General features: G+C 49.5%; 1 protein-coding gene across 1 annotated transcript in view; it reads right to left on the reverse strand.

Moving 5' to 3' along the window:
- The window catches only part of birc6 (baculoviral IAP repeat containing 6), a gene marked incomplete at its 5' end in the record, with an annotated part of 90,429 nt that extends 65,991 nt beyond the window's left edge, over window positions 1-24,438 (reverse strand). The window contains 32 exons of the mRNA XM_031579321.2: window positions 1,195-1,368; window positions 2,106-2,267; window positions 2,535-2,666; window positions 3,798-3,927; window positions 5,333-5,476; window positions 5,712-6,810; window positions 7,960-8,184; window positions 8,994-9,102; window positions 9,612-9,868; window positions 10,120-10,399; window positions 11,203-11,403; window positions 11,619-11,813; window positions 11,918-12,014; window positions 13,577-13,752; window positions 14,163-14,734; window positions 14,958-15,085; window positions 15,261-15,391; window positions 15,809-15,919; window positions 16,423-16,549; window positions 16,831-16,985; window positions 17,198-17,314; window positions 17,654-17,807; window positions 18,096-18,229; window positions 18,943-19,131; window positions 19,480-19,663; window positions 19,883-20,107; window positions 20,382-20,513; window positions 20,817-20,944; window positions 21,186-21,314; window positions 21,590-21,726; window positions 22,175-22,394; window positions 24,051-24,438. Of these exons, the coding sequence (XP_031435181.1) occupies window positions 1,195-1,368; window positions 2,106-2,267; window positions 2,535-2,666; window positions 3,798-3,927; window positions 5,333-5,476; window positions 5,712-6,810; window positions 7,960-8,184; window positions 8,994-9,102; window positions 9,612-9,868; window positions 10,120-10,399; window positions 11,203-11,403; window positions 11,619-11,813; window positions 11,918-12,014; window positions 13,577-13,752; window positions 14,163-14,734; window positions 14,958-15,085; window positions 15,261-15,391; window positions 15,809-15,919; window positions 16,423-16,549; window positions 16,831-16,985; window positions 17,198-17,314; window positions 17,654-17,807; window positions 18,096-18,229; window positions 18,943-19,131; window positions 19,480-19,663; window positions 19,883-20,107; window positions 20,382-20,513; window positions 20,817-20,944; window positions 21,186-21,314; window positions 21,590-21,726; window positions 22,175-22,394; window positions 24,051-24,438 (6,742 nt within the window). The remainder of the gene's footprint in view (window positions 1-1,194; window positions 1,369-2,105; window positions 2,268-2,534; window positions 2,667-3,797; window positions 3,928-5,332; window positions 5,477-5,711; window positions 6,811-7,959; window positions 8,185-8,993; window positions 9,103-9,611; window positions 9,869-10,119; window positions 10,400-11,202; window positions 11,404-11,618; window positions 11,814-11,917; window positions 12,015-13,576; window positions 13,753-14,162; window positions 14,735-14,957; window positions 15,086-15,260; window positions 15,392-15,808; window positions 15,920-16,422; window positions 16,550-16,830; window positions 16,986-17,197; window positions 17,315-17,653; window positions 17,808-18,095; window positions 18,230-18,942; window positions 19,132-19,479; window positions 19,664-19,882; window positions 20,108-20,381; window positions 20,514-20,816; window positions 20,945-21,185; window positions 21,315-21,589; window positions 21,727-22,174; window positions 22,395-24,050) is intronic.
- Window positions 24,439-24,658: the final 220 nt, after the last annotated feature.

The following is a 24,658-nucleotide window of genomic DNA, read 5'->3' on the forward strand; positions in this document are numbered from 1 at the left end:
ACAGTTAAGGTTACGGGCCGCAGTCAGCGTTTTCTTAAGACCCGTCTCCCAGCAAGAGCAACAGTGGAGGTAACCAGGAGAGCTGCCTGCTTCATCCTTTCAATAGATCATAAGGTCTTCATTTATCCACTGGCACTTAAAACCAAACTGCTAGGGGCTCTACGGGTTTCAGCTTGACCACCTTGATAAATAAAAAGTCCAGTAAAACCGTTTCCCTTCTTAGAGCCTTGGGATAACAAAGATCCTTTTCTTTGTCAGACTTTCCTCCCCATCTTAAAAGAGCACTTCAAGTTCTCTCATCCACACCTACTCTCATCAACTGTTTGACGTTTCTCTTGCCCCAAATGAGATTGGCAACAGCTCCAGGAGCTTTCATCACCCAATCCTTCCACGGCTCCATGCTCATCAGGGGGGGTGGGAAGTGGGCTCTGAGGCTGTCAAAAGCACAAAGGTGAGGAGACCCTCAGCCCTGAACCGACCCACACAGCTATACAAACGCATTATCCGCCTTTTGTATGTGCACGTCACGCCATTTACTGCTCTTTAAAGTAAGAATGGCCATACAGAGAATAGCCATAACAATAAGAGAATGAGAAAGGATGAGAAAAAGAAAGAGAGAGAGAAAGGATCAGAAAAAGAGAGAGAAAGAGAGAGAGAGAGAGAGAGAGAGAGAGAGAGAGATACTGGGGCACAGAAAAGGACTTTCAGATAAATGAATAGCCAAGTGATTCTTCACGCCTCCGATTCATTAAGGGAAGAATGAGATACAGTAGAATGAGTTCAGCGAGGTCCCCCCCTCCCACTCTCCTCCACCCAGACATGAGGTCTGGTAATGGCACCTTATGCGTGTGGCTGTGAGGCTGTGAGCCTGGCTCTGAGGAGGGAGAGTGGGGAGAGCAGGGTCATCCATCCCGGTGTGGAATGAGCTGTCAGGAGGAGAGGAGAGGAGAGGAGAGATGGGGTTGGCGTTGAGGAGAGGGTCCCGTTTATGGACTACTTACACAAGATGCCCTCCAAAAGCAGTGACGAATGGCACACAACAGCAGGGGAAGGGGGGACCAAAGAGAAGGGTGCACACATGCACAAGTGTGAGGGGATGAGTGGGTTGGGCATGTGAGCGAGTGTGTGTGTGTTGTGTGTGTGTGTGTGTGTGTGTGTGTGTGTGTGTGTGTGTGTGTGTGTGTGTGTGTGTACCTTTTTCTGTCCGTAGCCGCTTGAAGGAGTCTGTCTTAGAGAGGCCCGGGTCAGCGATGAGCTTGGAGCCGAGCTTGACGGTCATGTCGATGGAGCGGTAACCCTGCGGCAGCTTGCGGTCATACAGGAGGGTCAGCAGCTGGGCCAGAGTCATCTCCCCAGGCAGGGGCTGACCTGTGTGGGCACAGAGAGGGTGAGCAGAGGGTTCACCAAGGCCTTCATCACCACACTTATTCCAGGCAGAAATAAGCTCAAAATGAACATTTGACAAATCCGCTCTTAGAGAACATAGGCAGTAGTGGGGATTATATGGGATCCTGTAGCCTGGGGGACGGGGCATTGCAATGTCAGCACTTGGGAGTGCACAGCAGCATGTTTTGCTTGAGGGCGGTGGACAGAGGGGTGGACAGAGGGGCAGAGATAAGGACAGTGGCTGCACTGAGGTGGAGGTCAGAGCTGTTTTTAGGAGCTGGGATCAATAGGAGGCTCAGGCAGCCCCATGACCGCTGCAGTACTGGGGGGAAATGAACAAGCCAGCGAGGGAGCGGAGAGAGAGAGAAGAAGGGAAAGAGAAACAGAGACAGACAGAGAGAGGTAAAGAGAGAAGGGAAAGAGAAACAGAGACAGAGAGAGAGAAGTAGGGAAAGAGAGACAGAGACAGAGACAGACAGAGGTAAAGAGAAACAGAGACAGACAGAGAGAGGTAAAGAGAGAAGAAGGGAAAGAGAAACAGAGACAGACAGAGAGAGAGAAGTAGGGAAAGAGAAACAGAGACAGACAGAGAGAGGTAAAGAGAGAAGAAGGGAAAGAGAAACTTGGAGATCAAGAGATTGCGGTGAAGACAGTGTGGAGAATTGAGAGAGATCTGTGCCATGGGCGAGTCAGTGTGGCGGGTGCTGAATGGGGTTTACCTGGGAGCAGCTTGTGGTAGAGGTGGAAGACAGGCACACTGACGGTTTTGGCAGTAGGGTCTACGCCAGAGGAGGCAGACATCTTGTCACTCATCACCCGACCCCGCCGAGACGGAGGCCGTGGAGGTGTGGACAGGGCCCTCTTGGACTGAGACTTCAGACCTGCCACACACACACACACACACACACACACACACAAATAAATAAATACTCACTTAAAGTCTTTGGATATCTTAATTTCACCAAACATGTGTGGATTATCTGCACAAGTATGCACTATGATCTAAGCATACATAAGGATCATATTTCTTACAATGCCTGAATGCAATGCTCAGACCAATCTGTCTACTGCAACCATCACCTTGCCACTGTATGTGGCACAGTCAGAACTCTCTCTGATTGGGTGTGCTAGTGCAGTCAGGAGGTTACCTGAGGCTACGACAACACTGTAGTTGTCCTGGAAACCGTTGTCAGCCTTCATCTTCTCCTTCTCCTCGTGGTTCTTCTTCTCCTTGTCCTCCTTCTGCTCACTGATCAGCTTGGCTGTGATGCTAGGAGTGTCTGGAGCAGCAATAAGAGGGGGGGGGGGGGAGGGAGAAGCAAAAGAGAGTGTGAGTTTTGGGTTGGTGACCTAGGAGAGAAAGTTGTGCCTGGACAGCCTCCTCAATCCCACCCAGCCTGTGAGGCCTGAGGCATAGCACACAGTAAATAGAGCTGTGCTGCTGACAAAGCGTGTCTGGCTTTAGTGCTTAAGTGTATAAATATTCTAATCTGATGCATTAACAAGGCCGATAACGAGCCGAGGGGCCCGGGGAGACCAGGCGGGCATCCATCTGTTAGCCCCTGTAGATAGATACACTCCATCAGACAGGGATTAGCCAACGCTCGTGCCCCGGGGGGGCCATCTTAGGTAACCCCTCATTGTGCAAAACAATACTGCACATTAATTTCTTCACACACACACACACACACACACACACACACACACACACACACACAGTGTTTGAAGGATCAGGGATGATTTCCTCTTCTCTCCATCAATCTCTCACACACACACACACAGGGAGGAGAGTAATTACACACACACACACACACACACACACGGAGGAGAGCAATTCATTACACACACACACCCAAATACATTTACCTTAAGTGCCATCTGCACCTCAGACCTTGACCAGGCATTATCAGTATGGACGCATAACGCATGATGTCCCAGGGTCATGTGAGTGCAGCGCTACACCCCTGTGCCTGCATGTGCCCACTCTGGGGCTTGTTTGAGCAGCGTAATGCTCTTTAAACACTCCACTAAGCAAAGGTGACGACCGCTATTCTCATGGGGATACTTGGAGCCGATGTTTTGTAGAACTAAGAGAGAAGTAATCTTGCTGACGGAACAAAAATGATACCTCTCTTCACCTGCCGTGTGATTTCTGTATCAAGCCTGAACAGCAAGTCATGATTCTACTGCTATTCGCAGCTGAAGCAATGTCTTTCAGCCACTGAAAAGTACAGATTAGTGTGGTAGCTGCACAAATGACAACATGTGGATACGATTTTCCAGTAAACTTGCTGTGTGTTTGGATGTCTGAGGCTGGACAAGTGATCAAAACTTCCATGCCCAACAGCATTGGCCCCTTAAAGTGGCCCAGGGCATCCCGAGAGCAGGAGTCGGAGGAGCTCCACACATACCTGAGACACGGTCCAGGACGTCAGCCAGGGTGGTTGAGATGGGCAGGTTCAGGGTGCGGTACTTGTGCCCTGCCCCATACATGGGGTGCTGGATCACATGGCTGGTGGCGTTGATGCGTCCCTTATACAGCTATAGAGAGAGAGAGAGAGAGAGAGAGAGAGAGAGAGAGAGAGAGAGAGAGAGAGAGAGAGAGAGAGAGAAAGAAAGAAAGAAAGAGAGAGAGTGTGTGTTACGGGGAGGTGGTCTGCTGGGAAATAGAAAATAACGAGCAAAGAGAAGAACAAGCTCAATTTTTGTGTGCAATGACCAATGACCTCACACACAGTCGTATACTGCAGGGCGTAATGTGGCTAATCTGAATAACACAGAAATGCCATGGGCTACTGAAGAATGTCAACATCCAGTACGGCAGAGTGTGAGTATGAAACTCCGCGGATGAACAATGAACGAGCAGAACACATTCTTCTCTCATTCATCCCTTTAGCACACTACTCCTCATCCTCCAACCTCCTACCCATCCCCCTTTTTTCTTGGCCTGGTCTCTCTTACCTCCTATCCCTGTATTCTGTTCTCCTGCCCTGTGTGTGTGTTTGCCGTAGCTCACACTGTTTCTCATTCAGACTCTGACACAACAAAAGGAACCCATTCTGTATGCGTGACCTCTGAGGCTGGACGGCGTGAAGCTTAGATGCACAACGGAGATAGCAATGGCGGAGGGGGGCGCAAAGAGATGGAAAGATAAAGCTGGACAAATGGGGGACGGGAGCACCGCCGCGCGTCTGTGAAGGTTAAGTGAGTCGTGGCGGCGGACTGCTGGTCAGACACACACTGGTTCAGTGTGTCAACGCGTCGGGAGGCTAAGATCTACATCAATGCATCACCACACAGCCACCTCTGATAGGGACACAGAGCTGGGCACTAGCCGGACAGGCCTCTGCTGGAGTGCTAAATTGCGCAGACCGTTTGAAATCAATGAAATTAAGTGAGAGATGATGCCCACCGATTTTGGCCGGCTGGCACAGTTCCTCCTGGCACGCCCTGGGCTTGCTGGAGTTTAAGATAGATATGTACAATGGAGACCCATTTTCTGAGCGGCCACTTCGGAGTGGCACTAGTCTCTGAACATCCACAATGCGTGGCTGGCCCCTTGTGGCCACCTGGGAATACTGCACAGCCCAGGGCAAAAGTAAAGGACAGTCAGCTACTTTCATATTCCTACAAGACTGTAATACAGCACCTGTGTAAGGCTGACAGTCTAATGATGGTTTCCAACCGACATTTTGCAATGTCCACCACAGTCTAACTTACTCATTATTTTCACCTCCGTATCAGATCTGTGGGAAACTGAGAGTGGTGACTGTGGACATTATTTTTGGTGTGATGGTTCATAAGTAACGCATCAGAACTGACAGTTAAAAGCTTGAGGGTTGTATGTGTGTGTGTGTGTGTGTGTGTGTGTGTGTGTGTGTGTGTGTGTGTGTGTGTGTGTGTGGGTGTGTGTGGGTGCGTGTGGGTGTGTGTGTAGGGGGCTCACCGGACAGGGCGACTGCAGGAAGACGGTGACCTTCTCATCCTCCAGCATGAGCTGCAGGAAGAGCCTGCGGATGAAGCCCGAGATGTTCCCAGAGATGGGCACGTTGCCGCGCTGAGGGGCTGACTGGAAAAGCTCACACAGGACCTGCAAGGGAACCGGACGTCAAAACCAGCTTCACATCACTCCATTAGACTCTCTGATGCATCCCCACTCGAGCACATGGGTCAGTAACCTCAGGACTGATAGGTTGATGCTGTGCACCTCAATAATAAGGCTAAACACTTATTTCTCTCACACACACACACACACACACACACACACACACACACACACACACACACACACACCCTTCCTGCACACATTCATTCATAGCTCATACCTGTGCCATGAGGCGCTGGTTGTTGGGGTGGCAGGAGATGCACTGCAGGAAGAATGCCACTGTGGCGTTCTCGATGCTGGTGCGCTGCTGGGTGGTGAGGCCACCCGTCCGCCTGACTGGGCCCAGAGAATACCGCAAACCCGGAGTCTGCACTGGGGAGGAGAGAGGGGGAACCGAGGATCCAGCGGAGGAGGAAGAGGGGGATGATAGTGATGACGGACCGGCTGCGGACGCCCCAGCCGATGATGCTGACGATGACGCCCCCGCCCCCGCCTGCCCGTTGCTGCTGCTGTTGCTAGGGCCGTTGCTGTGGCTCATGCTGATGCTGCCAGCGCTGGCACTGGAGTGGCAGAGCAGGAAGAGCAGCGCCGTCCACAGCGGGTTGACCTCCGGGCCGCCCAGCCAGTCCTTCATGGCGTGGCTGTTGCCCACCTCCGTCAGGAAGCGCAGCACTGGTGCCGCCAGTTCCGGGGAGAGCGTGGCTCGACTCACCGGCGGTGGTGAGGAGGATGAAGAAGACGACGACGAAGAGGAGGACGTGGAAGGAAAGTTGTGGTAGTTGTGGTGGTGGTGGTGCTGCTGCCGTCGCTCGGCTTGTGATGACGAAGATGAGGAAGCGGCGGAGGATGAGGATGGCGAGGAAGAGGAAACGGAGCCGGGTAAGGGGAGGTCGGCGCTGGCCAGCAGGTTGCAGCAGAGGTTAGCCAGGCTACGCACCAGGAGCGAGGGCAACCCAGAGTCCAGCAGCTGCTGGATGGCACCGGGCGACTGTGAGGCGGCTGCCAGGGTGGCCAGCTGCGACTCGGACAGGGCGGGCGGGGAGCGCGCGTGCTTCGAATCGTCCGTCAGGCCCCCGCCGCCGTGTGACGCCGAGCTCGTGGCCGCGGCCGCTGCATCGTGCTGCTTTTTGCCGTCGTCGGTGAGAGAGAGGCGGTGGCGTGTCTGGGACTGGGCGGCCGGGGCGGGCACCACGCCCATCCAGGACATGAGAAGAGAGAAGTAGTTGGGGTGGACGTGGCACATGGAGCACAGCAGGCTGTCGACCGCCTTCTTCAGGACCAGGTTACAGGCCAAGGACATGGACCAGTTATACAACAGCCTGCATAAACAAAGGGGATGGAGTGAGAGAGAGAGAGAGAAAAAGAGGATGAGACTGAGGGAGAGATTATGTGACAGTAACATGACTAACCACTGTCTCACTGAAAAGTGAGTCGGCAAATTTAAGAGCACTCTCTTGCTATGCAAGTTGCAGGGTATACGCCTAGTCCTAGGTCCGTGCCAGCACTGTTTTTATTTCCATTCATATTTGCCGTTAACAAAAAAGGGTGGGGTGATCAGGAGCTCCGTATGGGGTAATGCAGCAGTTGAGTTGTTGATCTTTATTTAAAAAGGTGCCATCCACCAGTACTGATTTTAACCATGTCTCTGGTTTTCTTTGGGACATTACTACAAGTTTGACATTTCTGAAAAAATTGTCCGCCGAAGTCCCATTTTGTCACAGAATCCTGCACTTTACATGAGCCGAAACCGAACAGCTCCAACACGCAACCCACAGCCATAAAAACTGTGCCCTAAATCTCTCTGTCCCACATGCATGCCCAGGTCAGTTAACATATTTCCATGTGTGTATGCAATCTGAAAGGGGACAGAGTGCCTAGGTGCACATGCTTTTAAAGGGAAACCATTTTGGATGGAGCGGAGTAGTTTGTTCTGTTGTGGGGGAATGAAGTATTCATGTCATATTAAGCAGGCACTCTTACATGAATAAACCACAGCAGGGAGCAGATTCAGGGAGGGAGAGTGGTCTCTACATGACCAGAACACACTCACACACACAGACACACACATGTACACACACACAGGGCTGGTGCCACTATTTTTCTACTTTTGTCCTTCCATTAAATGTATCATTGCAAGCATATGTGTGTGTGTGTGTGTGTGTGTGTGTGTGTGTGTGTGTGTGTGTGTGTGTGTGTGTGTGTGTGTGCAGCTGTCCATGTAAATAAACAAATATCAAGAGAGAGTGGCAGGAAAAAGTAGTGTTTGACTATGAGAAACTGAGCGCACGAGTTTGTGTTAATGATAAAGTGGCTTAGTGCTAAGTGTATTAGCGCTTGTGTGCATGTCTGTAGGGACCAATGAATGAGAGCCTAAGCAAATTAAGGAAAGTGATGCTGTTTTACGCACGTATGCCTGTGCGTGCACGACTGAAAGAGTATGACCGTAACCTCTGTGTGGCTATACTCACTCAAACAGCTCGCGGTTGAGCAGCGCGGGCAGGTCGTAGTCCACCGGCAGCTCGTAGCTGTGCCACAAGATGGCCGCCACGCAGTGGAGGTGTGAGGGCGAGGGCATGAGCAGGCCGTACTCCCGGGGCGAGGAGGTGCTCGGGCCCATGTAGCCTAGCGGAGCGCTCCTCTTCATGGCCGCCACGCAGGCGGAGTCGTGCACCCACTGCAGGAGAGCCTGGACCCTGCAGGCAGAGAAGACGTCCAGTTAGCATTCATATTCTGCGTCGGAATCACAATGAGGCCAAGTGGTTGCTTGACACGGCTGTCGTTGACGTTGGTAGAGCAATGCATGTCTCGTAGTGTTAGTTACAGGTTACAATTCCATGAAATTTGAGGCCGTGTTAAAAGCTAGACCCATAGACGTTATCCCACACAACGGTCCACGTTGATTCAATTACACATGACAGAAAGTTGGGTTTTGGTGGGCTGCCGTAGAGAAGCATCTGGTTACCTGGTGTAACCCTTAGGTCTCTTTTTAGCCATTAAAATGTGACTGAAAGCCTGTCTCCCTTCATTTCATTCGACACAACTCGCTGACAGGGATGCTATTCCCAGAAGTGAGCTGTGCTAGATGAAATCAGCTGAGAAAAAAACATTAGGAGCAAGAACTCATAACTGCAAAAACCTGTATTCCTAATACCCCATACATTTTAGCACAGGTTTGGCTGCCTGAGAGCATCTCCAGGGATGGCTTTTTTCAGACACACATTGAGCCAATGAATACAAATGTTTGGATTTGTCAAAATATATGACAGGCCAGTGTCCTTATTCTACCTTTCTTACACTGCTATGAGCTTACGCTGCTGTTGTCTCCAGACTTATTTCTGTTGTACTTCTTGCTGAACTTGAGTCATACAACATTTGACATTCAATAGCTGTTGCAATATTGTACATGAGCGTAGTTCTCTGAGGGCAAACTCGTTAGAAAAGTCCTCATTCACACATTTGACGATCATCCACACGTTCACAACAGAGAGTGAGAGTCCCAAACCTGTCTTTGGTGCCAGGGTCCTGGGTGGTGCCCAGCTGGTAGAGGATGTCGATGGTGGAGTCGGAAGAGAGGCCGTTGAGCCTCCCAAAGAGCAGGGGGCTGTTCAGATCTGAGGCAGGAACGACACAGGGCAATTAGACTCATAATGAACACACAGGGCAATTAGACTCATAATGAACACATAACAGAGGACTCTAGATACTCGGTATGAACCCAGTGACATGATGCTGAAGCTCTCCGAAAAGAATAAATAATAAGGGTAATGTTGTGTAATGACGCCCACAGTCCCCTGCACACTGCCACATCGCGCACATTAACACGTTCACTTGAGCAGGTGATTATGCTTTAGACAGATGCTTTGAAGAGTGAAAATTAGCCCTGGTAATTGCTTCAGAGCAACAGATTTCACGACTCATTGACTAACAGCCAATAAAGAGCACCGTTTGGGCATTCAGAAGCGGGTTATGGACAGTGACTTGAGATCAAAAGGGAACAAGAGACCTTCTATAATTCAATGCATATACGACTTTGCCTGAGTTCAGTGGTTTGCCTTTAATTATTTATCATGGCATTATATGGTGCATGCGTGCGCTCATGTGGGTGTTTGTGTTGGCTTACTGTTGGGGTCGGTCCCGGAGGCGGCGCAGTTGCGCAGCAGGATGTCGATGAGCTTGAGGCCAATGGCGGTGGACTGCAGGCCGATCTTGACCAGCACGGCCTCGATGTTGGGCGAATGCATGCCGCAGTAGGGCGACATGAGCAGCGCGGCGCACGTCTGCAGGAGGTTGGCCGTGGGAGCGGCCGCACTTGCCATCAGAGCCTCCAGGTCACTCACGTGCGTCAGGCAGTGGTGCAGGAGACGCAGCCAGCCAATACTGAGAGAGAGAGAGAGAAAGGAGGGAGGGAATATGAGAGAGACCAAGAGATTCATTAAATGACAGGAAGATTTTTATAAGGGGAAGAAGTGTGTGTGTGTGTGTGGATATAGACAGAAGACAACATAAAGACAAGACAAAACACAGACATACATTTAAAAAAAAAAACTTAATAAACATTAATTTGGTCTCATCTGGTCTAAGTCTGTAGCTTTCGTTGATGCAGTCTGCTCAGTGTGCCACCTCAGTACCTGGTCTTAGACACTTGGTCCTCGGAGGGCAGGAAGGGGTTGTTGACGGTGGCGGAGGAAGTGTTGCCGAAGGCGGTGAGGCCAAGCAGCTTGATCTGGGAGAGGCCGAGTGTGCTGGCATCGCGAGGCCTGTGCAGTCGCAGGCACACGGCCGACGCCACCTCTGCTTTCACCAGCTGGATCTTAATGTAGGTCAGACCACTGGTGATGATTGGCGTGGACAGTGGCAGCATGTTGACGCCATCGGCACTGATCTCCACCGACACGGACGACGGGCAGGCTAGGGGGAGGGGGGGGCAGAGAGAGGGGCAGTTAACGACAAGCTTGTCAGAGCACCGTGACTTTATTTTTTATTAGAAACTTTACTATGAATGTTAAAAGATTGCTATACTGATGGCGATGATTCTTGATGATTACTGTGATTCAAATCAAATTTCATGCTTTGATTTTTTTTTTTTTAAGCAAATATTCTAGAACAGTGAAGCATCACTGGGGACACACAAGCCTAGTTCTGTAACTTGTGTTAAGCAGCACTCTATGCTGTGTGTGCCTGAGGTCATCCTCTGTACAGGTTCAGTGTCGTGACAATTAGCTGGTGAAACATTTGTGTATGTTCTGTTAATGGTTTGCCTCGGGCGTTCAAGTGATGCACTTAACTGCATATTTAATACTAATAGCTTCGTTAGTCAAGTCATGCGTTGCACGTACAGTAATGCACTTACGGTTAAGTATTTAACTCCTTCTGTTGAGTCTGTGCCACCGTAATTGCCTGTGCACTTGAGAGTGTGACTATAGATTAAGGGTATGTTTAGAGCACGGCTGACATGCCTAACGTGCACATCTGCGTGTATATGCATATGAGGCATCATGTGAAAATACATCTACTGACATACAAGTCATCTGTCTAAACAAGCATGTGCGTGGCAGGTGAGACGAGGTCAGGATAGATATGGATATTTTGAGGAGAACTGAAAAGGGAGGTGTGTGTGTGTGTGTGTGTGTGTGTGTGTGTGTGTGTGTGTGTGTGTGTGTGTGTGTGTGTGTGCGTGCGTGTGTCCGTGTGTGTGTGTGTGTGAGACTCACTGGCTAGCGAGGCCAGATGCGGCTGGATGTGGACCTCCTTGAGCAGCACTGCAGCGGGGAGGTGGATGGTGAGGTCACACCAGGCCTCCTCCGGCAGGAAGATGTAGGACCAGGCAGCTGAGCGCGCTCTGCGGTGCGGGGGCGTGGCCTGGAGCAGCACCTCCGCCGGCTGTGCCGTGGGGCTGCTGGAGGTTATGGTGCCTGAGGAGGGACAAGTCACACCAAAGACTTAAGTCATTTTAAATGTCACTGCATTTGTATAAATTGTAATCATGTGATGGAATGTGTGCAAATTGTTAATTCGTGTGTATGCAAAATGTGGGTGAGTATAATGAAAGAGTGTGTGTGTGTGTGTGTGTTCTAAGTGTGTATAAAAGTGTGTGTGAACTAACACAGAAAGGTTTCAGTGCACGTACCAAGCGGAGCAAAGTTGTGCAGGCCCTCTGCATTGTCGGGCTCTGAGGCCAGCACGCGGGCCTTCAGGCTGCCATCGGCCGCCTTGCCGGGGCTCGAGTCCAGGAACTTCATGATGGTGGAGACCATGCTGCGCGCTGTGTTCACGATCGCCCGTGTACTCGTCACCATGTTGTTGCAGATCAGCTGAACACCACCTGCAAGAAACACAACAAAACAAACAAAAAAAAACTTTAGGGAGGCAGACAAACAGCTGACATGTTGAAGCTCTGTTTGAGTGACCACATATATGCAGACGTACCCATGTCATGGAAGGCCTTGAGGGCCTCACTGGTGTCCAGCACCCTCAGGATGAACCAGAGGAGAGGCTCAGACAGCTGGCATGTGGACAGAGAGCCCTGCAACAGCCATCAGGAATAGAATTCAAACTCACAGTGGGGGCCATTCTACTGCACAGATTAGATGACATGAGCAAAATGCTTTGCTACCACATGAGAATATCAAACTAGGATAACAGAGGACTGCATGCAGACTGAACTACACACACACACCATCTATTTACTCCAGTAAAATAGAATATGTTGCTTGGAATAAAATGTCCTCTACAGCAGGGGTCCCCAACCTTTTTTGCACCACGGACCGGTTTAATGTAGGCATTATTTTCACGGACCGGCAGATAAATACAGCAAAAATAAAATAACGCGACCGGCATAAAAACGAATGTTTAAAGTGCATGAAAAATACAACTCACCATTGTACTGACTTGTACTTTATGCTATAAAGCAGTGGTTCTCAAAGTGGGGGGCGGGGGGCGCGCGATGTGACAGAGGGAGAAAAAAAAAAAACGTCGGGGACCTATGACTGTTTAGTGAAAGCTCCCTCTGTGGCGAAATACAAAGGGTTGGACTGACACAAACAAATCAAATACACAGTTTCATTTCTGATCCACAAATTAAAACGGAGTTATCATTTGAACGCGAGTTACGCCTCCGTGTATAAAAGTAACTGCAGGGACAATTCTGGCATTCATGAAAGTTCTCTCATCTGTGATTCCTTTTTAACTTGGACCAGAATTTAAGAACGCTATATAGCAGTGGTGAATCAGCCAGATTGTTCTTAAGGGCTTAATTTGTGAGAAACCGTTGGCGATTGCGTTCACGTCGATTCTACAGACATCCTTGGATTTAAATAATTATAAAAATAAAAAATATGAGAATATTTTAATCATTAACAATTACGTTTCACATTTAAATTCATGATTCTAATGTTCTAAAAAAGCACTACACGAACACTGCAAATGTAAGTGAATAACTAAATAAGCATTAAACTCAATCGCGTGGATATAGCCATATTGGAATAGAATGGACACATCTACATTACAGTATACCTCCACCTCTGCACTGGTGAAGTTAGGTCCGCTTTGACATGAGTTTGATCAGTCTGAAGTTGATTTCGCGTTGCTGTGGAGTCTGTGGATTGTGCACACGTCTCTTCAGGCCCTTTCCCCTTCGCAAAGAATCTCTCCAAGGACGTTTGTTTCTTACTCATTTTCGCTAGTTTGCGGGTTTATTTTTTGAGTAACGTATCACGTGATTGAGACAAGCGTCTTGACGTATCAAGAGGCACAGGCGAATGTTACGTCGGGGAAAATCCGATCGTTTTTCAAAATAAAACACCTTTCAGACTCTAATAATTAATACAACGGAAATTATATAAATTATTTGTTCTTTCTTTGCGGCGCGGTAGGAAATGCCTCACGGACCGGTACCGGGCCGCGGCCCGGTGGTTGGGGACCACTGCTCTACAGCATTATCCATTTTTATCAAGAGTTTTAAGATCTCACCAACAGCATCCAGTGGAACTGAGGAGCATGCCACGACCCCACAACCTTTTTTCCCCTCTACTATTATTTTGTATTACTGTGTTGCTGAGTGGGGTTAGCACTGGCGGTGTTCCTTACCTGTCGGCCCATGTACCCGCAGGCCATGTAGGTGAGGATGGGCTGCAGCATGACCTGCACTGAGGTGGCCCTCTTGCTGAGGGTGGTGAGGATGGTGAAGAGGCCATCGCCCACAGAGATGGCATCCAGACCACCGTGGAAGTTCTCATGCTTGGTCAGGTGGAGACCGCTGGCTCCTGTGAGGGGAGGAAGCGAGAGGAATGTGGTGGGGGGGGGGGGGGGGGGCAGAGAGAGAGATGCAGAGAAAAATCTTTAGGAATCTTGGTAATTGAAGCGTGGATCAATAAAGAATTGTTTACACAGAGTGTGGCTGCAAACAAACCAGTATTTGGCAGTCACGGTAGATAGATTAATTATAGAACAGTAGTTTTGTTCTCGCTGATCTATTATTTTGCCCACAGAATTAAACCCATTTATTCTCTGGCAGTCCACTTAAGCTTTAATTTGAAGCTTCTATTGAAGATAAATCTGCACCTTAAATTACTTGCTCTCTGAAATGCAGAGAAAAAAACTCCAACACACACACACACACACACACACACGCACACGCACACGCACACGCACACGCACACGCACACTTCCATACCTATGATCATGGCCATGGCGCTGCTGTTGCACTGGCCCAGAGCTGATAGGATCTGGCTCATGACCTGCTGGTTACCCAGCACAAGGTCTGCAACCCCGACGGCGGGGCCCTGGTGTGGGGTCGCTCCGCCCGGCCCGGCCCCCTCCTTGCTGCCGCACACCTTCTCCTCGTCCGAGACGCTGTCGCTGGAGCCGTTGCCCCCGGGGGACACGCGCCCGCTGAACTTGCCGTCGGCTGTGAGCGGCAGCTTGACCAGCGTGTTGACCAGCTTCAGCAGGTTGAACATGAGCTGGTCGCGCGTGGTCTCGCCGCAGACGGCCTTGGCGTCGCCAGGCCGGATGATGTTGGCGAAGAGCCCACCGAAGCAGGCGCGGGCGCCCACGGAGCTGTCGGAGCCGCTGCGCGACACCACCTTGTCGGAACAGGTGATGTAGTGGTGCACCAGGAAGGTGATGGACTCGATGACTGACATTATGGTGCCAACCGACACAGACTCGAAGCTCTGCTCCAGTGTGAACTCCAGCAACTTGACCTGGGCGTCCAGTGGGCCCTGGCCTGACAGGAAGGGTCCCCTGCAGGCAGAGAGGGGAACAACACAGAACACAGGGCTCAGAATGAAAGAGGAAAAACGGATAGAAATGCGTTACAGCACTGTTCTCAAACTAACAGGGAAGCTCAGCACTCCTCCAAAGGGGCTGGCGTCATTCCATATCAATCAGTTCCTATAGAAATGTGGACATATGATGGCAAGAATATTGGCCAAAAGACAGTCAGAAAGCCTCCACACATACACACCTCTCCATGGACAGAATGTGCATAAGCTCAAGCAGGAACCCGCTGAACATCTGGGGACACGTGGAGGAAAGGTGCACTTGGAGCCTGGTCAGGAACTCTTGCATAGCTTGGGTTGCAGTGGGCCCCACCTGGCAAGGAGGAGAGGAACATGACATCCATGCTTAAATTCAATTCATATTAGCAAGCATCTTCAACAGAAATACTGATGGGCTCTAGTATATACTTCTCTTAAACACAGAATGTTCTAGTAAATAATGAATTTCATCACGTTAAGAGAACAAAGGTAGAGGACTACTGTTGTACCTGGGAGCTGTGCTGGCTGGTGCCGTGGGGGTTGCTCCCCGACAGGAAGCGCACAAGGACAGGGACGAGCGTGAGCTCTGACACCATCTGCTGGGCCGTGCTATCGTGGCCGCCCATCCCACTACTGGAGGCTGTAGGGGACGAGCAAAACATTATTCATGTATCCATTTCTACACTTGTTCGTAAATACCCTTATTTATTCCCTTAAACAACTTTTAACCAGGCCTTTTTTCCTTGTTTTATAAATTGCACACTGAATAGGTCATCAATTATAACTGAAATCTCCTTTTCCCTTCTATACAGCACATTCTTGTACACAGAAAAATATAGACAGTCATGTTTCCGCATGCTTCCTATTGCCCTACTGCCCTGCTTTTTGTATTGAATTGTAGTACTTATTGTGTTTGTGTAGTACTTACTGTGTTTTTATGTTTTTATGTTTACTGTATGCACCTATACATCAGAACAAATTCCAGGTAGGTGTAAACCTACTTGGCAATAAATACTATTCTGATTCTGATTGGCCCTGGGTAGCTGACGGGACTCACCACTGGAGGGCATGTTGGTCATGAGGGTGAGGCTGTGCAGCACCAGGCACCAGGTCCTCAGCGAGGTGTTGGGGTACCAGGCCAGCACTGTGAGGAAACTACTAATGGAGGCTGGGGGAGATCCAAACACACAAGAGGACATTTAGTACATAATATGCACCACACTTAATATACTAAGTAATGCCAGTGTCTATCACACAAAACAAATACAAACCAGCCACATTCATAGTGAAACTGCTGAGTGTCAGACACAGTATGTACACTAAACTCAAAAATCAATGGGATGCCAAAGTGTCTCACCACAAAGTAAGCACACACACACACACACACACACACACACACACACACACACACACACACACTACATTCAAAGTGATCACACAATGTGTGTAAAGGTGTATGCACACGCTACTATACAACACACCGCACACCAACACTGCAAGAGAGCAGAAGATTAACCTTAGAAGTCAGTGGTAAATGGAGGGGGGACAGCACAAAACAAAGGATAATAAGTGACTGTTTCAGAGTGAAGGGATGGGTCCGCTTGTGTAATGTCCAGTTGTGGCAGCAGATGGCCGGGCTGGGCAGGACAGGACACGGAGAGGGGCTCTGACCTTGGTTTAGGGGAATGGTGGGCACGCGGCTGGCGTTGAACAGGAAGATGTCCGAGCCGGTATCATCCGAGCCGCCCGGACATGAGTTCAGGCTGAGGGTCAGCCAGAGCTGCAGCAGAGACTCCAGCTGAGGGGAGAGACACAGACACATTATCATTATTATCAACGAGTGATTGTTATTATGATTAGTTTTCTTATCAAGAGTGAGTCCCTGAAAACAGAGCTGTTCAGCTGTCAACAATAGACAAAAGGGACACACCCTACATAAAGGCTTTTCTCATCATAAACATCAGACACTGGAGTCAATAGTAATATTTCACTGTCAGTGGTGGCCTAGTGCCTATGATGATCCCCAGGGACAATCCAGTGGTGTATGCATGGTCTTGTCCTGTCCTCCTTTGGGCTTACCTGGACGTGATGCACCTGCAGCATGGAGAAGAGCTTGTTGAAGCAGGCACTCAGCATGGGGATGGAGGAGGGCTGCACCATTAGACTGCTGCCAGGGGGGGAGCTGTGTAGCCCCCGCAGCAGGGAATCGTCCGTCCCGTTAGAGGACTGGACCACTGGAGGTCAGACAGAGAGAGAGGGAGGAGATAAGGGATTGGTAAAAGATCAAATGTATGCTAGATAGATTGACAAGAGTTCCTATGAATGTAAAGATGGATAGCTACATTAAAGGGATGGATATGCAAAAATGGTGTGTGTGTGTGTGTGTGTGTGTGTGTGTGTGTGTGTGTGTGTGTGTGTGTGTGTGTGTGAGACAGAGAGATTGTACCAGTGGGGGAGGTGGAGGTGAGGGCCTGTAGTATAGAGTCTGCCTCCAGCGTGGCCATCATCTTCAGCATGAGCTCAGCCTGCTGTTCCAAACCCACCTCTAGACGAGCATCTAGAGCTGAGGAGGGGGAAGAAAGAGAGAGACAGAGTGAAAGAATGAAAACAGAGAGAGACGGAGAGAGAGAATGAAAACAGAGAGAGAGAGAGAGGGGTGGTCTGATTCTCATCATTACAGCACATATGGTCTCTGCATCTGGAATACATCTCTGCTCCTGGGCATCTCCTCACTCAACAGCATTTTAGTGCAAGCCTAACATCTTAAACCTTAACACATTTTGCCTCAAAATCCAGATGCTCCGTGTTACACAGCCAGACATTGAAGTCTACTGAGGTATGGATCTAAGGGGCCGGTAAGCATCCCTAAAAGAAGAGGGTTTAAGGCCAAGTGGTGCCTTACCTTGTGAGACAGACACTGATAGGCTTTGAGGCCCAGGCTTCTCGGCGGCAGCCGGAGGCTTGGACACAGGTATCCCTGCGCCCCCTACATAGGCGTTATAGTTATAGGTGCCATAGTCAGCACCCCAGTAGTCATACCAGGTGCTGCCAATTGGCTGTGGAAGAGAAGAGAAAACAAAACACACAAAAAAACAACAAAAATCAAAGGTAAGGCCTTCTATTACCGTGAGGAATAATAATGGAGGGGGTGCATAGGGGAGATTACTGTAATCACCATTCCTTTAGTTTGAATGTAAAAAATTAGACTGTTTCTATTGGATTTGGATTGATAACAGCTATGAACCTAACCAATGACCAGTCTGTTAGCGTTTGTGTGTCCTGCAGGAAAACAAAGACGTGCTAAAGAGAAATACAACTCAAGTGAAGAAAGCGTGAAGCCTTACCTTAAAAACTTTGGCGGCGAGGGGGTCTTTTTCCAAATCAATATCTAAAGGATCAATATCAACATCCATCAGGTCTTGTAGCAAGTCAAAGTCTATGTCTTTATCTTTTTCCAAAGATGATAGAGGTGGAGCACCTTTGGACAATGAAAACAGCTTTAATATTGCCAAGCAAGCACACTAAAAGCAGCAAGCTCACAGAGGCACTCTTTAGGACGTCACTAGGCAATTTTAAGGCCGAAATATCAAACAGGTCCAAAATCACAGGAAGAGGATCTCTAACCAAAACGCTCTCCTTCTCACATAAACTTGGTAGATTACTTTGTGAGTTTAAGTAGTAAAATACTGTGAATAACAATCATATATGAATCATATCTCATATATGAACATTTGGGCTTGAACGTTACAGTGTTTTAGAAACCACTGCAAGTAGGGGGTGTTGGCCAGTAGATAACATGGTGGAAAACTATGTACATCACTGATATCTACACCATGTTAGGGTTCCTCGTCCATAGATTGCAGACAAACAATTTTCTATTAGATCTTAAAGTTACAGGATATCTGCATAATGTGGCATGACAAAATGCTGCCAAAAAATACAACCCATTCATACTGCACATATTTCACTTTAGTAGCTGTATGACAATACTAAAAGAAAAAAGGAATTAAATACATGCAGCTCTATAAGAGAAAGAAACAATAAATTAATATCAGTGGAAAAAACATGAAACAAAACCCATCACCGTTCTCAAACAGCATGTGTATAAAAGGGGAGGGGTGAGAGGAAAGGTGGTTACGGACGGGAATACCAACGCACTTTGGAAAACAGAGGATGAGCTCCCAGGAGTACCTGCGATGAGATCGGGGGCCAGGGCCTCGTCGATGCTCTCCACCAGGGGGAGGGGCGAGGGCTGGGCCAGGGCCTCCTCGGGCTCGGCCCCTGCGCACGCCGACGCGCACGCTGCCGCAGCCCCTGCCTCCTCCCCCATGGCCCCCCCCTCGTCCATGCCCTCCAGAGACCCGGGGGCCAGCAGCTCCCCTGCACAGGGATGACAAGCATGTTTTAAACACACACACACAGACACAGGGAAGGAGTCCATTCAACTTCTGAGAAGGTTGAGAGATAAAAGATGGGGTGGAAGCTATGCTTTTGCTGCACATCCATCTACAGTTTTCTTTCCCCTCGTACAATCATGTTGCTTTTAGTTCTTATTTGGCTCTTTCTCTTAAGGATACTTGTAAGTACTCTGGTCATTTCTATAAGTAGCTAATTTTGTATTATGCAAAACTGCTGCAGATTTCTGTAACACTCATTCCCAAGTGCTCCTTCCTCTAACAGAAATAGAATCTTTGGTGCTGTGCGTGTGCTTTGCTGATGGTCTATTACCTGCCAGGATGTCCTGCAGCATGCAGGTGAGGGAGTACTGTGCCCAGGCGCCGCCCCAGGAGATGTCCCCGCGGTTGAAGTCCGTGCCCACCAGCAGCAGCAGCAGCCTCTCCAGCTGCTGCTCCGACACCACCTCACACAGGTGGATGGTCGGCCGCGTGGCGTTCGCTATCCGCGCCAACACCTGATGGAGGTGAAGGAACAAAGGGAAGGGAAAGGGGAAGATTAGAAGAAGGCTAACCCTTTGCCCCCCAAAAGACTGCTTGTATGCACGGGCAGCAGCAGGAGACTGGAGCTCATCTTGAAAGTAACGCTGAATAAGTGAATGAACGGGTGTAGGGTATTGTTTGGGTTTATTGTGGCAGCGTGCGAGTGAGAGTGAGAGTGCGGGTGTGGTCCGTGCCTTGCAGACAAACAGCAGCAGGTCGGCGTGGCAGGTGAAGTCCATGGAGAGCAGGAAGAGGGCCAGCTTCTGCACCACGGAGATGCAGCGCTCGTGGGACAGGGTGAAGGGCAGCAGCTCCACCTCCGGAGCCTCCTTGGCTGCGGCCGCCGCCGCCGCCTCCGTGTCCAGGGACGAGCGCGGCCACTCGGCAGTCCGCCTCAGACGGATCAGGTCCTTAAAGTGCTGAAGGAAGAAGCAACACGACAGGGGAGCGTTTAGGGAGGGGAGGAGGGGGAGAAAGAGGGTGAGATGACCAAATGAGACATAGAGCAGGCAAATTAAACAGCAGCATCATGGAGAGGAGACAGAGGGAGGAAAGGGTGGGTGGGAGGTAAGGAAGATTGGGGAGGGAGAACAGAAAAAGATGATAGACGTTTTGAGGGCCAGTCAAAAGCTTCACCTTCTAAACAAATGCTTAGTACATCCTAACAGCAACTGTGACTAGTTTATCTCTCACCTTAGACGTGGCTTGCTTGAGCTTGGCGTGCTCGACCAGGAGCTTGTACGAGGAGCTCTTGTTGCTCTGGATCTTCTCCTTCTCGATTTGCTCCATCAAAGCTTTCTGTTTGGCTTTCAACAAATTTAACTGCTGCAATGAAAAGGACATGATTAATGTGGAGCCCCACCAGGCACCCCGGCTGGCAAGGGCCATCCGTCAAACCCTCCACCCACCTCCCCTGCCCACTCCGACCCTACTCCAGGAGATGCCCTCATTTCTCCATCATAAATAGGATTTACACAGATACACAACACGCATCAATCTCTGTACTATTGTGTGATCTAAGGAACGAGTAAAAAAAGATTATTGGTGATACTTGCATCTAGGGAATAAAATAAAAGTTAATGGTCTCTTGTGTAAGTGGGGATGGTCCTGGAGATGAGACACATTTACCTGTTTGGTGTGGACCAGCTGTTTGCGGACCTTGCGGGAGTATAGGCGGTCTAAGCTGCTGTTGCCTTTGGTTGATCGGTTCATGTTCTGGGACTGAAGGCTGTTGTTGATGAAGCTCCACTGGTTTCCTAAGGGCAATGAAGAGAAGACCATCAAAACCATAACTATGAGCTTATCAGACAAAACATCAGGTCGTGAAAGTCCTTTATTTGTGTGCAGACATGTTTTCTTTTAGTCAAATAGGACCAGCTCAGCAGCTTATCACTCAAAAATGTTGTGCTTATGTTTTAATTTACACCATCTAAATATATAAGTCTGCAACGCTGGGAAATACACAGATGATGTTCTGGATGCAGGGACAGTGCTGACCTGTGAAGGTCCTCTCCCGGTCCTTCCCTCCCTTCTTGGAAGTGGCCTCGTCCTCCACACTGGCAACGTAATCCAGCAGACGAGACACCAGCATCACCACCCAGCTGATCATGGGGATGTCCAGCACACCTGTGTTAGACACACACACACACACACACACACACACACACACACACACACACACACACCAATGCAGAAAAAGTCAGAATGCCGCTTGCTATGGGAGTGCACATACATTGTGAAAACAATCAACTTGTTCCCATTCGAACACAGGAGGTTCTATTGTGGGATGTTATTAAAATCCAAAGATTCTCCCGCTTCTTCACAAATTCCAAATCATGTCAATATGTGTGTGGATCAAAGGATCAAAGTAGAGGAGCGGTGTGTGAGGCGTGGTTTCCCACCGTCAGTGCGGCGCAGCTGGTGGCTGGAGGGCTGCTGCAGGGGCGAGAGCAGGGAGTCCAGCAGGTTGAGAAGCCCCTCCAGAACCCCGCTGTTACTCAGAGATCTTTGGCCGATACAGGACAGCAGCATGAACACCCTGCCAGGACAAGAGGAGGAGGAAGGAAGGAAGGTTCAGTCAGCGGGGTGTCTATGGTGCTGATGAAGGGTTAGGGTGGCTTATGTGACCGGGTCTGTATGCAATTGGCATGTGTGTGCAGCTGTGAGATTTGAAAACAGATATATGAAGGAGGATGGGTAACAGCGTGCACCTGAAATATTGTTTGCTGTTCTTGTATGAGTGCATGTTAACTTGTCAGATACACAGGACAAGCTTCTTTGGGTTGCAGGGACATGAGATGTGGAGAGTGAGATTAGGTGTGTATGTGTTTTACCCGTCCTGGGGGAAGAGGAATGTTTTGTGTGTGTGTGTGTGTGTGTGTGTTACCTGCCCTGGGGGAAGAGGAATGTTTGTGTGAGGGAATCTATATTTGTGTGTGTGTGTGTGTGTGTGTGTGTGTGTGTGTGTGTGTGTGTGTGTGTGTTACCTGTCCTGGGGAAAGATGAGCACTTGCTCAGAGTTGTAGAGCTCCTGCAGCACGTTGGAGAGGAACTGGCCCCACCAGCGCTCTCCCCCACACAGCTGCACCAGAAGTAGCCCCGTGTGCAGGCGGATCTTGGGCGTGCCGCTGATGCACAGGTGCTTGAACAGCTCCTCGCACGCCTGCGCGTGGAACGTGCTCTGCAGAACCGAGGGAACTGAGTGACCTGAGGGAGGTGGAGAAAGATAAGGAGGGGGAGAGAGAGTGCTGAATTATGAAAAGTCCCTTTGAGTTACCACATCATACATCATCAAACCAACAGCCAAAATGGTCAAATATCCATTTATAAGACAGAATTAAACTTCTAGTCTCCAGTATATCAAGAGAGAGAGGGATGAAGAGAGCGAGAGGAATGAAGGGAGAGAGAGAGGTATTGTGAGACCTAAGAAAAGAAGCCGCAGGAAAAGGCCTGAGGCAGAGCAGTGAGGGAGGGCAACATTCTAAAAGAGGAGGTGAGAGAGGAGGAGGAGGAGGAGGAGGAGAAGAAAGAGCGGCGGTGCGAGGAGGAGCACAGGAAGGCGAGGCAGAGAGGAGACAAGAGGAAGACAAGTGCGAGTGCTCCCCGGTTAACAGAATCAAGTCATTACACGCTTGACCTCACTTTGTCAGGACGGCACTAATTAATCCCACAATATCTGGGCCATCAACAAGGTCACGAGTGACAATGACAGGGGCAGAGGAGAGGGGAGGGGAGGAGAGGGGAGCCAAGTGAGGGCGGGGGGAACATAATGGAGGAGGTGAAAGGAGAGGCCCCCCTCCTTTGACACACACGTGCGCACACGCACACACACACACACACACACACACAGGCCGGCCTTCATAATTCACTGTGCCACTACAAAAGCAGTGCTGGGATAAAGGAGCTGTCAGCCGTGGCTGCTGGAGGATGATGCATTATTCTCTTTCATGAGAGAGGACTCATCATCACTGTACACAGCAACACTTCTGAAGCACTGTCTGTCTGTCTGTCTGTCTGTCTGTCTGTCTGTCTGTCTGTCTGTCTGTCTGTCTGTCTGTCTGTCTGTCTGTCTGTCTGTCTGTCTGTCTGTCTGTCTGTCTGTCTGTCTGTCTGTCTGTCTGTCTGTCTGTCTGTCTGTCTGTCTGGACTGATGTGTAAACCATTAAAAAGAAGAGTGCAAACCTATAGCTGCTGCTCACCCTCAATGACCTACAAGTTAAGTAATAAAATCTAAGACTCAAATCCTTCATCCGAAGTAGGAGGAACAGGACAGGAGGGAGAGAGATTAGATCGGAGGAAAGAAAATAGAAAAAGGGAAAGCCATCTCCAAGCGATGAATGTCAGTGTCAATGACAGTGTCCCTTGAATGGGGCTTTCAGATGATCACAGCAAGATCCACAAGGTTGTCTGTTACAAAGAGAGACATTACATGGCTGTCCTAGAGAATAGAACAGGGAAGGGCTGCAAGAAAAATCTCTCATCTTTAGCTGACCAACATCTTCCTACTGAACTTGACTACTTTCACTTTCAAGTGTTATCCATGCTTTTTTATGATTTGCTACATAAAGCCACTGAACTTCGACTGCCATGGAGTTCACACGCAGTGTTCTCTGCATCTCATGGTGATCAGCTGGAATTATCATCTAAATGTATTTTATTATAAAATGAATGGAATTCAATGCAAACCCTTCCTTTCAAATGTAAAATAAATGTAAACTTCACCCATTTGAGGTGTGCAATACAAAGGTGATCAGCTTTCCTCCACTAACCGGACCCTCATAATAATCTTCAGAATTCATCAATGACCCTTGGTAAAAAAAAGTCCCAAAACCACTGGAGTGGATGTGCTGATGGTGGGCTCACCGTTGGAGGTGTGCAGAAGGCTGAGGAGGGTGTCCAGCAGGTAGCGGATCACCGTGCGGAGCTGCTCCGTGGACGAGCTGTGGACGAGCTCGCGGGCGTCGTAGATGTCGGGCAGCACCTTGCGGTTGGCGCCCAGCGACACGCGCAGCCTCTGCACGGCGTGGTGAGCCAGGTTGAGCTGCAGCTGCAGCTGCACGCAGTCCTGATACGCCGAGAAGACGCGCTGGTCCTCCTCCACCGCCTTGTCGGGCTTGCGCAGGAAGTACTGGGCGTTGTTGGCGCTGTTGAGGGGCGGCAGGTCGATGCTCTGCAGCAGGGTCTCCAGGCGGTGGCAGGCCAGATTATACCTGAGGGAGGGCAGGGAGCAACAAGGGAACTCAGTGGAACGTCAGACTTCAGGAGGACAGGTCAGAATTTACAGTTCTAAGGCTTGCACATGTTTTTCTTTTAGTTGGAAAACTATGCAAAAGCTTTTGATTCAAGGCCCTTTTAAAATGTTCCACTGACTGAAACTGACAAACAGCTCATATAAAAGAGAAACGTTTATTTCCAACATGATGGATACCACCTCTTGGGTAACCTAAAATCAGATCACTGGTATTGATTCA

Source organism: Clupea harengus, chromosome 13 (genome assembly GCF_900700415.2).
Source record: "Clupea harengus chromosome 13, Ch_v2.0.2, whole genome shotgun sequence".
NCBI lineage: Eukaryota > Metazoa > Chordata > Actinopteri > Clupeiformes > Clupeidae > Clupea > Clupea harengus.